Source organism: Elaeis guineensis, chromosome 4, assembly GCF_000442705.2.
Source record: "Elaeis guineensis isolate ETL-2024a chromosome 4, EG11, whole genome shotgun sequence".
In the NCBI taxonomy this organism is placed as follows: Eukaryota; Viridiplantae; Streptophyta; class Magnoliopsida; order Arecales; family Arecaceae; genus Elaeis; species Elaeis guineensis.
In genome coordinates, this window is record NC_025996.2 from 116838494 (window position 1) to 116852675 (window position 14182).

The 14182-nt window shown below is 35.2% G+C and overlaps 1 protein-coding gene across 2 annotated transcripts in view; it reads right to left on the reverse strand.

Annotated features, from left to right (window-relative positions):
• Positions 1-460: 460 nt before the first annotated feature.
• Positions 461-14182, reverse strand: part of LOC105037039 (uncharacterized) — a 29773-nt gene continuing 16051 nt past the window's right edge. For both annotated transcript variants that reach the window (XM_073256734.1, XM_073256733.1), the window contains 5 exons: positions 9239-9293; positions 8958-9006; positions 3196-3263; positions 2891-2999; positions 461-807 (listed from right to left, as the gene is read on the reverse strand). In XM_073256734.1, the coding sequence (XP_073112835.1) occupies positions 694-807; positions 2891-2999; positions 3196-3263; positions 8958-9006; positions 9239-9293 (395 nt within the window). In that variant the 3' untranslated portion in view covers positions 461-693. The remainder of the gene's footprint in view (positions 808-2890; positions 3000-3195; positions 3264-8957; positions 9007-9238; positions 9294-14182) is intronic.

Sequence of the window (14182 nt, forward strand, 5' to 3'; positions counted from 1 at the left end):
GCTCAGGTTACCAAAGATCATGAATTAAAACATCTTCTATATCGATTTTTTATTTAGTTAACCTAATGTGTTTGTTATCTTGCTCCCTTGGAACTCCATATGCATGATCCCAACCGCACATGAGAGAGATGTTATGCCAGACATATATCATTAACTCATTCCCTGATAGCTTAAACATTATTTAACAACTTTTAATATGATCAAACACAACAGTTTTATCCCTTCTCACATGAACAATATCAGTATACATGGGATCTTTTCTTCAAATAATTGTAACTTTGACAAGAAACTATTTACAAGAGATGGGAGTCCTCTTATCGCTAGAATGTGTTGATGGTTGGGAAAACCTTAAGGTCATGGTTATAATCAACCTGCAGTCTCAAAATTTGTCGGTTATGGTTGTTAGGATTTATTTCCTCTACCAAAAAAAGAAAGCAATAAATTATGTACCATCAGCTCATCAGAAATGGAGAATCATGTAGATAAATTTTAGAAGAACAAGATGATGGACACACGTAAGAGAGGACAATCGAGTGATTTGAAGTTAAAATCAAAACTGACTGCCACCGCATGACTAAACCCTCATGTAATGGCACAAGTACTAACAGCACACATCCTGACATTAAAAAGCTGACGATGGTTCAAGAGATCAAGGCCATCAACTCAAAAATAAGTTCCTTTATGATCTGGTAGTTAGTCAACTTTGACAGGATCCTGTCTTCTGAGCACTAGTATGAACACTGAGGAAGCCAACATCCCGACCAAATATCCAGCAACAGAACCATAGGTGACGCAAATAGGCCATTCCTACATCCATAATAAATATTAGAACCTAACAGAACGAAAAGAAAAGACTACACCATCAAGATTTCAAGATTGAAAAGCAAAAAAAAAAAGGCTTTGTTGGATAAGTAGTTGGTGAAATTGGGAGGCATGCTACATGATTTTCCATGGCTGCCTCATAATTAGAAGCCATTAGAAATTATAGAGAGCTCCCTTGAACAATACAGGAGATTGCCAAGTTTTAGATCATCAATACTACAGGTAAACAATTAAAGCAATATTCTAGTTCTACCAAAACAATGAGAAGGTGTTGCTTCCTATGCTACATGGATGTAGATTGCTTAAACTGTTTCAGCAAATTCTCTAGTCATATGATAATCTCAAAACCTCACCAGAAAGAGGACCACATTCCTGTGACTCCAAAGCAGGTTAAGATGTAATACAATAAATTTTTTTACAAGGACCATCACCAGTACCCTCTTATTCAATTTTTATATTTCATGCATTTAGAACTGTTATCGGACATAATATCTCAAGAACCAAAAAAGAAAACAGAGATTGATCATGGATTACGTGGGCTTCAGAGGCATGTACAAATCTAATTTCCTATAGGACAATGTCTTGTGCTGGAGTTTGCTCAAAGCAGATATACTGTAGCACCTTCATGCAATTGCTTAGCAAGAGCTAGATTGGGCTATACTTGACTCCACTCAAATATAGCCAGCTCTAGATTGGATGATAAGAGTCCCACATTGATAATCCATGATCTACTATCCTTAGATTGCTTACATACAAAAAAAAAAATCATGTAATTTTGTAACACTAATATACACACACACACATATACCCACAGCCTTCTAGGTGAGAGGGAGTTTGTGTACGGATGTAAGGTGTATTATAGTCGCATGTTTGAGACCTACATGAGCCACCAATATTGTGGCCAAGAGCTCATGGCTAAGCACATAAAGTATTGTCTATTCTGGCTCATGGAGCTTACAGTTGTCTCTTTAGATTCCAATCCAAAAGGGGCCTCACATACAAAGGGTGGTCCCTTCCCCTACAAGCCATAGTCCCCCTTGACCTACATCTAATATGGGACCAATGGTACCCTCCTTCCTTATTATCACCACATACATACATACACACATACATACATAAATGCACACACACATAAAGTATTGTCTATTCTGGCCCATGGAGTTTACAGTTTTGTCCCTTTGGATTCCAATCCCAAAGGGGCCTCACATACAAAGGGTGGTCCCTTACCCTATAAGCCATAGTCCCCTTGACTTACATCTAATATGGGACCAATGGTACCCTCCTTCCTTATTATCACCACATACATACATACACCATACATACATACATAAATGCACACACACACAGATATATATATATATATATATATATGTACATACATATATATATATATATACATACATACATACATATATATATATATACATACATACATACATACATATATATATATATACATACATACATACATATATATATATATATATACATACATACATACATATATATATATATATACACATACATACATATATATATATATATATATATACATACATATATATATATATATATATATATATATATGTATTAGATCACGAATGCATAGGCTGTTTCGAAGTAGTAGATCACATCTAACTACTCAAATCATCGAAATGGGACCCTCATTGTCCAATATAGACCTGAGCAGATCTAAGAGGAGATCCACTTGAGTGTAGCCAAATCCAGCTCTGCTCAGCAATACTAAAGATATAATATTATCAGGTAATGGATATGAGACAAATGAATGTCCTACTTATGCCTTTAAATTAAAATCAACCATAAGACCATTATTTCTGGATCTCTAACTGGCAGTTGAAAATTTTGTTTCATCTAGTTTTCTCCTGTATCTCCATTAATATCCAGCAAAATCCAAGACAAATTTAGACAGCAGAGATATTGGATAGTCAAACTGTCAAAGACACATTAGGGCTGGAATCTATAAGCAAAAGCCAACAGGAGATATGAAATATATAACATGCAATTTATAACCTCTTCAGATAAGAACAAATAACAAAAGAACTATCACCTGCCATGGCCTTTCCCAATCAAGTGGCATTGGCCAGGCACCAAGCCATGCACCAATAACAGCTCCATGTGCTGGTAAAGAAATCATATAGTCAACAACTTCCATTGGCCTGCAAAAGACAATATACTTCATAATGTAAAAAGCATATTGGATGCTACCAATTTGTAAGCAAATGCAACATGCTAAAACAAACTAAGAGGAATAACAATCAACAAATTTAGAATTAAAGCAAAAGGACTAGCAGCTTCATGTAATAGTAACTTGTGAATGTGAATTGGCACACAGAGAAGCGTGGGAATACCTACTTGGAATGAGCTAGAATATGTTGCCAGTCCGCCCTTGATTTGCCAAAAACACAAGCTGCAGGAACAAACTGCCAGGAAACCAAGAGGATTGCCATTAGTGATTTGACTGAATCTGCACACTTGTCTCATGTGTATATTGCTTGTAGAGTATGAATCTTTCTCCCCAGCAGAAATTAGCAACACTTTTAATAAAAACAGGGAGCACAGCTAAAGTCAAGTCCATCTTCTTAACTAGGTTAATTAATTAACCCATATTCAGCTACGTCTATTTCTTTCTCAAAATACCCATGTCATGAGTTGCTGATCTTTCCATCCTTTTTCAAACTACTTTACTTCAAGGTGGTAGATCTACATATTGTTAGCTAGTATCTTAATTCAATAATATTGATGAGATCTGATTCTGTAGAGAAGAAAATGAATGTAACAGTCACATATGCCATAAAGTAATGTCCATTAGTATTTTGGTGGCCAGGGCCAGCTTCCTGCTGGTCTTCTCCTCTTTTAACTTGAAAGGAGGACCACTAACCATCCAGTAAAGTCCCTGACCTTTGCCCATTTAATCAAGGCCTACGTTTCCTAGACCCTTCAATTAGGCCTCAAATATCCAAACCCAATGCTTAAACATAGGCACTGGTATGACACTGGATATGGACATGCAATAAGAAATTCTTAGATATTGCAAGGCTCTCATGCTTAGACATGTAGCTGCACCTGGAATTCACGTCAATGTAACATAGATTAAGGCCACTATTTTGTCAGTAACAAACTTTCATTTAGATGTCCTCCCTTTAAAGCTATTCTAGTCATCACTATGGCTACTTACTAATTTTTGGCTCACTACAAAGATGACAAAACAAAATCCAAATTTCTCATATTTACTATCGATAATCAGGCCTGCAAAGCAACACTGCCACTTTAACAGATAAATAGACCATCATCATCACTAAGAAGAGAATGAGGACTAGATGAGTGAAATTAATGTCCAATTCAAGTGAAAGGAATTTTCTAACAATGCCTTAGAAAGGTTCCTAAAATTGAAGGATAGTGGTTCAAAGTTCCATGTTGCTTGGAGCAAAATAGGATGTTGAAGCTAGAATTGATGGATTAGATGCTGGCTGAGTTAAGAACTGACCTTTGATGTAAGACAAGATGACCAACGTGGACAAGTGTTAGGATTACAGTAGAGTTCAAAAAATTGTTAAAATAGGAGATCTGTTTAAAATATATTCCACGGAAGCAATGTGTTCAATCAAGAAAGCTGATATAAAGGATAAAAGTGATATAAAAATAAAGGGAAGTATGAGGTTTCTAGGTTGATTATGATAATGACAGCATGGGAAGCCATAAGGATCATGGAAAAAAAAATTAAGAAAAATAAAGCAAAGGGGCTACATTAGGTATTCTGTGATGGAGGGAAAGCGTAGCTATCGGCAAGCTTATGTATTTATTATATGTTCAAAATGGGAGCAAAATGAAGTAAAATAGGTGAGCCATGGATGATGAAAGTGGTGAAAGCTAAGGAAAGCAAAGTGAGGCAAAATACAATAAATAATAAAGCAAAATAGCAAGGTGATAATAGTGGTGGTAAGTGTATGGATTTGAATTTTGCATATTAAGGCAAAGACGGTGGTGGGACTTCAGTATATAATTAAAAGCTATACAGTAAGCAAGCTTCTTAATTATTAGGCAGGAGATATAGAATCTTATGATCAGAAAAAGGATGCATAACAGAAGCATAATAGGCATTATAGGACTTTATGATTAGACAATGTTTTTCTTCTCCGAAAGGTAGCGCTTAAGGTTTGAAATACCATAGAAATGGGACAGTAAAACCAGTACATCATTTGGACTAAAAACCAGTACCAATACCAATTTTGGGGTGCCGAAACTGGCAGAAGTTAGTACATCCTGCACATACCTATTAGCATCGGCTAGTTCAGGCCAGTATCATGGCCAACTTGGCCATTACGAAGTCTGAACCAATTGGTTCAGGTTTAATTCCAAAAAATATGAGGGGGAGGTCAGCTCTCTCTCTCTCTCTCTCTCTCTCATTTATGCTACCTACGACTCCATGGGATGACATTTGACCGACAAAGAATGGTTTTTTTTTTGCGCAGGGGGGCCAAAGATAGAGAGAGAATCAAGGAGAACAAGAGGTAAGGAGAGGAGGTGCAAGGAGGGATTTCATGCCTCTCCTCCCATTACTGGGCCTACTTGATCCCTCTGGGTACCCACTAGATATAGTGACTTTCCGTACCCCCCACATATTTTTGCCACTAATTGGATAAAAAAGGAAAAACAAGGGGCAATTGATGCTACATTTTTCCATTTGCCCTGAAATTTGAATATGTTGTAAAAGGGATATCACTCTAAAAATAGTTTTGTTTTGCAACATACATATTAGTTTTACAAAATAATATGATTTTAAATTAAGTTAATTATTTGAAAAAAAAAGGGCAGGGAAGATTTGTAGCATGTTTACATTAGAAGTGCAAGCATGCTAGTAACTTGTTGCACAATTTGGATGAGTTTCCAGGGAATTCAAGAGAAACCAAACCAATGCTCAAAGTTGGCATCAATTTGAAATTATCCCACCAAAAAGGCTTCTATTGATTCACAAAAAATATATGTAGCACCCATGGGGTGCCTATAAAAACACTGAAAAATTAATTTTCAGAATTTCTGTAAATTTTAAACTACTTTTTCATTAAAAAAAAATAAAAGTATAAGATTAGATTAAATATAAAAAAGGGATCAAAAGTAGATAATTTGGATATATTATAAGGTAGTTATCATGTATTTTAGTAATTAAAAAAATAATTCAATTTTCCATGATTTTCAGAAGAAAGGACATGACAATAATATGAAATCATAAAATCCAGATTAAATGTGAAAAATAATCTGGAACATGTGTAGATAATTTACAAGCTCATTTTTAAGGATAATTTGGTGATTATCTAAATTACTAATTTTAAATCATCATCAATAATAAATAACTTTTTAAAGGTGAAAATTGTAAATAGCAGGTTGAATTTTAGGAAAGTTCAACACATTCCTTGCATAACTATGGGGCATGGATGAAGTGCATGGAACAGGCATGTGCTTTATACCTTTCTTCTTAATGGAAAAATTAGTTCTTTTAAAAGAATCATATAAAAGTTTATAATCAACAACAAATAAATATTTGATTATTTATTGTTACTTCGTCCACACCGGCAAGGCAAGATGCACCCATTCCATGCAAGATCAGGATCACAGGGCCAGAGCAAAAAAAGGACATGAGGAAGAGCTATTATCCTATTGGAGAGGATCTAGAACTAGTTCAAGATGGGGCATGCAAGATCAGAACTTGGATCCAGTAGAAAGAAAGAGATATGAGGAAGAGCTAGAAACAAAGAGGAAGAGGGAATGGAGAATTGTTGCAAGACATGGCATGCTAGATAGTCAAATCATGGGAAAAATTTATGAAATGAGACAAGCTCAAGATCATCAGCATCAAAGAGATAACAGTGTCAAGAGATTTCCCAATGATTGCAAGTAGATATTGAAGCTCCAATAGACTCGTACGAACAAGCATCTACCCAATAGTCATCTTTGTCACAAAGAGGAGATGGGTCTATTGGTGCATGGAGTAGCTAGAGTGGACAACAGTCATCATCATATACTGGAGCCGTATTTACAAGTGTATTGGATAGCCGAAGTTGATAGTATAGTCAAGCCACATACGATCCATATGCATGCCCCTAGTCATCATTTTCCAAGGTATGACCCCTTCTACGGATATAGGAATAGTCAAGAGTCACATTATGGGCCTATTACCTTAAGCAGGAATGGCCGGACTCCAACTACCAAACATACATGCAGCCACAATAGCAGGAGGCTTATCCAAGTCAAGATTAGTTACCATATGAACAGCAAGGATGGGGACAGCATCCAAGCTAGTATCAGATCCAAGTTTTTGATTATGAACAAGGCTCACATGTACACAAGCACCACAGACACTCCACCTGGAATTGAAAGAGAGGATGATGATTTACTCAAACTCATTATTCTGGTACAATATTATAAATGATTTGCATTGTTTATCTTTTATTTGTTTCTAGTTTCTTAAACACTATTTAAGTCACAAGTGTTTGAATCCATACCAGCACTCCCCCATCACACATGCATTAAAAACCACTTAAACATGGAAAAAAGAGTGCAGCCCAGTGCATGAGGCTCCTACCATTGTTTTGGAGAGGGTTAGACGTACACCGCCTTACCTTTGGAGGTTATTTCTATGTTTCAAACCCATGACCTCCAAGGTCACAACGGTGCAACCTCACCAATGCACAAGGCTCACCCCCTTAAGCATGGACAAAGAAAAATAAAATTAACTTAATATTCATTTTAGAGAACAGTAAGGTTTAAAAAATTGAAAAATCAAAAAAGGGCATCAGGTACAGTATAGAACTATAGATACGCAACACCATACATGAGTTGGTACGGTAGTGAACTAGGACCATATTGATCAATAGAAAACCAGTGCCATGGCCGGTATCGGTATTATAAAAGTGATTCTAAGAAGTTACAAGTAGACAAAGGATTAAAGACAGCTTAATCATATATCAACCACTTTCTCCACAACTCTACAATTTTCTTATTTCAACCAAACATAAGAAAAAACTTCGTTTCATTTTGTTGCCTTTTCCTTTCATCTCTTCCTGTATTTATCATTTTTTTCCATTCCTTTTCTTGGAACCAAACAAACCTAAGGCTCTATTTGGTTGCCAAAAAAAGCAAAAGAAAAGAAAGTTTGTAAGAGAAGCATCTTCTTTTTGGTAGTAAAAGGAAAATTTGGGAAGATAAAATTAAAGAGAAAATATGGGACCAAATTGTCTCTAACAACTCTAGAATTTTTCTTCTTCAAAAACATAGTGACTTTGAGAGAAAATGGAATGCAAACTATTGGTTTAAGATAACTTATCATATCTTAACTACCTCCTCAACAACTTTATTTGAAATTTTCTTTGTATAACCAAACATGAGAAAATAAACAATTTTCTCTTCTTTCCTTTTCTTTTGTTCTCTTTCCTCTTGCCGATTTTTTTATATTCTAAGTTTCTTGACAACCAAATAGAGCCTATGTGATAACACATATTTTAAAAGTCACAATTTTTTTTTAGCTTCCAAGATAAGACCACTTGTGTGTGTGTGTGTGTGAGAGAGAGAGAGAGAGAGAGAGCAGAAGGTATTGTAAATTCATTTTATCCTACATCTGAAGAATCAAGTACAAAGGTAAAAATTGTTTTGGAAGTAGTCTGCTTCAAATAGTAAGTCAATTATAATCTTTCTGAATTGAAAATGGTTTTCTATGAAGAGATGATAACATTTTAAGAGCCATATTTCGAGCATCTGCTCTGCACAGCATACAATGCCACACTCTTTCAGTAGCAGGTAACCCCCTGCAGCCCCCAACTCATGGGGCTGTGAGCAATGGCATTGCTTTCATAGTTCCTACATGTAGACTCATTCATATCAAAATCCTTTGGCGTAATTCCTAGTCAACATTCACAGGTATTTTACAGGGCTTTAACAAGCAACAAGGTTTCTGCCGATTTTTCTGATTTCGAATGCTTAAAATAACAATACATAAGTTGGTAAAACAAATCATCCGCATAATAGCAAACCACAAATCTATCTATGCAGGTTTTGCATTGTCATTTAGATTTTGCTAAGCTCAACCAGAGTTAATTATAAACAACAAAGAATGAGTCACTTACAGTGAATAAGGACATGAGGAAAGACCAGTAGATTGTCTTTGTCAAATACCTGCATCCGATAAAAGAAATATCAAAGCCTTAATAATGATGAATAATGTACTTATTTTAAATTTATCCATAACACATTCAAGAAATAGTTTTCAATTGAATGCTCAAAAAAGGGGCTTTAAATTGAGTGTCTTTTATCCTATGCCACTAATGTTTATAATAATCAAAATTTGAAACATAATATTAGGAAAAAAAACTGCCAGCATTGATAAAGTATGTATCACTATACTTACTTAATACCAACAGGTGCACCCAAAACAATTGCCCCAAAAGCATTTATTGAAGCCCCTAAAAGGTAAAAGCCACATCCAATTATAAAATCCTCAAGTAATATCATGTATAGAATAAGAGAACATAGAGACTACCAGTGTGTACAATAAAACAAAGTTGAATGACCCAAACTATCTTGAATAATATAAGAGAGGATAAAGGATGTCATTGAACATATTAAATATTAGACACTAGAGAGAATACATGCAAAAAACCCTACATTAAACGCTAAATAAATGCAGGTTTAATAAGGTTGAAAGTTAACAAATAAGTTACTCTTCTCTCAAGATAAGAGTACCCTAACTTCCATAGAACACTTGGAAGGGAGTAATAAAATCGTTACTCCAATTTTAAAAAAATTCATTATGTGCTTGAAGTTGATAGCTCCAAGAAAAAGATGCTTCATCATGGATGAGTTCTTTTCAGAGATCAGAACCACCAAATGTTACCTCAAAAATTCAGAGTTATCACTTTATCACCATGACATCATTTAAGTGACCTTGAAATTCTATTATTGCTAACATAGAGCATTTAGTAAATAAAAGGATGATAGCAAAATCTTCATCAATTGCATCAACCTAACATTATAAATGCTAGACATTCAATATGGCTTGCATAGTTTAGCCCTTGTTTAATTTCTTATATAACTAATTTCACATGGTAAAATTGGAGCGGTATCCTCAGTGGAAATGTTGACTTCAGAAAATTATAAAAAAGAAAATCATAGAGAGAAAAACGTAGAGTTTATTAAGATCAGCAAATATTATTAAGAGTATAAACCTTGGTCACTAAGATGCAAGCTAGTTGTATTGCTTACATTGTTCTTCTTTTTCAGGTTCAAGAATGAAATAAAGGATGGAATTGATGACCAGAGCAATGAATGAATGAACATGTTCACGAATAGGTCATGCCTCAATAACAACTCCTAAACAATATAAAATTTAAAACACAAGCCAAATTCAAGCCACATCAGTGTCAACTATAACCCAGCAGACCCAAAAAGCCATTGGCAAACAAATATAAGAAATTGCTCATGCTAAACTGGCTCATAAGTTGGGCTTAAATATATAGCGAGCTTGGGCCAAGCCCCAAATGTGTTTAAACACCATCCTACCCGATCCTAGAAAGACCTAAACTTCAACTAGTTTGCAGAGAAGAGACAGCTTAGAATAGTACGTGAGGGGAAAGACATCCAGTGATACATGATAAATTAAATAATAGCATAAAAAGAATGTAGTAGTGCACTCTAAAGGATTATATTGATTGTACTAGGGTGTTCTACATAGGTTCCTTGTCTAGTGCAGTTGTGGTCAAGATCGAGGAGATATACCAATATTGAGGCACATCAACATGCTTGTCCCATGAAGTCCTATTTGGATAGGAAAACTCAATACAAATATCTATACTTTGTTATAATATGAGAGGGGAAATATGATAAAAAAGTTCCATATGTCAAAATTGTTGACAGAAATGCCATTAGATTTAATTAATAAAGCTTACCAAAAGATCATTTTTTTTAAGGCACAAATTGTAAAATGGAATAAAGGGAATGCAAACAGCTAGAACGTGAGCAAAACTTATAGAGATTTTGGTTAATGTGACACGTCAAAAGCAATTGTGAAAGAGTTTTACTCAATGTTGCCCCATGCATGTTATGTGTAATTTAGTTTTCTTTATAAAACGCAAAAGAAAAAGAGGACACTTTCCTCTAACCAGGAGTTGTAACTTAAAATCCTTCATCGCAACCATGATCCCACAGATCCTACATACAGTTCCTGTTGAGAAAAGAGAAGGGAAAATGGAGGAAATAATTTCAATTGCAGAAGTTTTTTTTTTTTTTTTTATACAATGGCCACCCTCTGTACATTTATATACAAAACCTACAAAAATAATCAACACCCCCTAATAAAGCAAATTCCTAAATTACATGATTTCTTTCCTAAACTAGCTAAGATTACTTTCCCAAATTGATTTCTATCAACAATAAAGCAAATTCCTAAATTACATGATTTCTTTCCTAAACTGTCAACACTCCTCCTCAAGATGGTGTATGTATATGCCTCATAACCATCTTGCATACAAAGGAAAGAAACAATCTACTATCAAGTCCTTTTGTGAAAGCATCAACTAACTGATTTTCAGAACTCACATACACAATATCTAAAATCCCAACATTCAACTTTTTTTTGATGAAATGCCGATCAATCTCAATATGTTTTGTACGATCATGTTGAACTGGATTATAAGCAATGCTAATGGCTGCCTTGTTATCATAATATAATAACAGTGGCTTTTCTTCAAGTAGTCATAACTCTTGCATTAGCTTCTGGAGCCATAAAAGCTCACAAACACCTTATGCCATAGCTCTGTACTCTGCTTCTGCAGTTGACCTTGCTACTACACTCTATTTTTTGCTCCTCCAAATAACTAAATTGCCACCAACAAACGAACAATATCCTATTATGGACCTTCTATCATCAAGAAATCCCGCCCAATCAGCATCAATAAAAGCTTCTACTTTTAAGTGTCCATGATTGAAAAAAAGTAAATTTTTTTCAGGAGCAGATTTTAAGTATCTCAGAATACAGAAAACCATATCTAAATGAGTAGTCCGAGGATCATGCATGAATTGACTCATCAGACCTACAGCATAAGCTATGTCAGGACGTGTATGTGAAAGATAGATTAGTCTCCGAACCAATCTTTGATACTGTCCCCCATCTACTGCTTCTCCAATGCCACCTTTTAGCTTATGATTAGCTTCAATAGGTGAATCAGCAGGTTTGCATCCTAACATGCCAGTTTCTTCAAATAAATTCAGGACATATTTTCTTTGAAATATAAAGATACCTTTCTTGGACCTTGCAACTTCTATTCCAAGAAAATACCACAAACTACCCAAATCTTTGATCTCAAATTCCTTAGCCAAATAATGTTTTAAACTGGTCATTTCTTCTTGGTTGTTTCGTGTCACAACTATATCATCAACATACACAATGATAATTGTAATCTTATTTATATAATGTTTGATGAAAATAGTATGAGCTGCATTGCTTTGTTGATAACCAAAAGCTATCATGGCTCTACTGAATCTGTCAAACCATGCTCTAGGTGACTATTTTAGGCCATATAAAGCTTTCTTCAATCGACAGACTTTTCCTTCAGTTTTCTAATCTTCAAAGCCAGGCGGAATTTTCATATAAACTTCTTCTTCCAGATCACCATGTAAAAAGGCATTCTTTACATCAAATTGCTGCAACTTCCAATCAAGATTAGCTGCACATGATAAAAGAATACGAATGAAATTCATCTTTGCAACAGGTGCAAAGATTTCTTGATAATCTAATCCATAGATCTAAGTGAACCCTTTGGCCACCGGTCAAACTTTGAATCTCTCGATAGATCCATCAGTTTTGTGCTTAACAGTGTAGACTCATTTGCATCCTATTGATTTCTTATCCAAAAGAATAGTAAGCTCCTAGGTTTCATTTTTGGCTAAGACTCTCATCTCCTTTATCATGGCTTCTTTCCACTTAGGGTCATTGAGGGCTCCATTCAAATTCTGTGTAACAAAAACTGAAGACAAAGAAAACACAAGCTGTATAGGAAGGAGACAAGGAGTATACGAAACAAAGTTAGAGATAGGATGTTTAGTGCAAGATCTAATTTCTTTCCTCATAGCAATTGGAAGATCAAGACTTGAATCATCAGAATTGAAAGTAGAAATTGAAACAGGAGATTTACCACAAGATTTCATGGAATCTAAGTCCAGGATTGAAGTTTGACTAGGTAAAATGTATTCGATGGCCGAGTCTGCTTTTTCCTGCAAGCATATCGCAGTAAATCTGACTTATTCAATTTTATATTACCCTAAGTTGCATTAGTTGTTCCTCCATCACCTTCACTCAAGTGCTGCTCATTCTGCTCCAAAGACACTGTGTTTTATCCTGGCTTATTTGACCCTCATCCTCCCCCTATCTAATAGGATAGACAAGAGACACATGTGCTGGTAAATCTGGTAATACATAATTTGGAATCACCCTTTTCTTTCCATTCTCCCTCCGAAGATGTGACACATAATATGGTTCCATTTCTCGGAAAGTGACATCCATACTGACAAAGGCTTTTCTAGTGGGAGGATGATAACACTTATAGCCCTTTTTAGTAATAGAATACCCAATAAACACACATTTAAGTGCATGAGAATGTAATTTGCCGGCACGGTATCAATGAACAAAACACACACACCCAAAGACCTTTGGAGGAATAAGATATGAAGTGGTACCTTGAATAATTTCTAGGGGACTTTTAAAGTTGAGTGTCTTCAAAGACATTCTATTGATTAGATAAGCCGCTGAAAGGATAGCATCACCCCAATAAGACTTAGGAACATTCATATACAACGGGCAACCTCTAACAAATACCTATTCTTTCATTCTAACACCCATTCTGAGCAGCTGTATTAACACAACTGGTTTGATGCACAATCCCATGTCCCTCTAAGTAGTTGAAAAAAGCATGCTCCATATATTATGTGCCATTATCATTTCGCAAAATTTGAATTTTGGCATCAAACTGAGCACGAATCAGATTATGAAAGGACTGAAAATAAGACCACCTCATTTTTTGCATGCATCAAATAAATCCAGATCATCCGACTACAACAGTCAATAAATAAGACAAACCATCTATAATTAGACAGACACAACAAGACTAGGACCCCACACATTAGAGTGTATGGTTGCAAAAAAAACATGACTCTTATTATTACTAGAAGGATAAGAAGTTCTTACATGCTTAGCAAATTCACAAGCATCACAAACCAAAGTCTTCAAATGACACTGTTTAATTAAATCAGGATACAACCTTTCTAAAACATGAAATGATGGATGTCCTAATCGTCTATG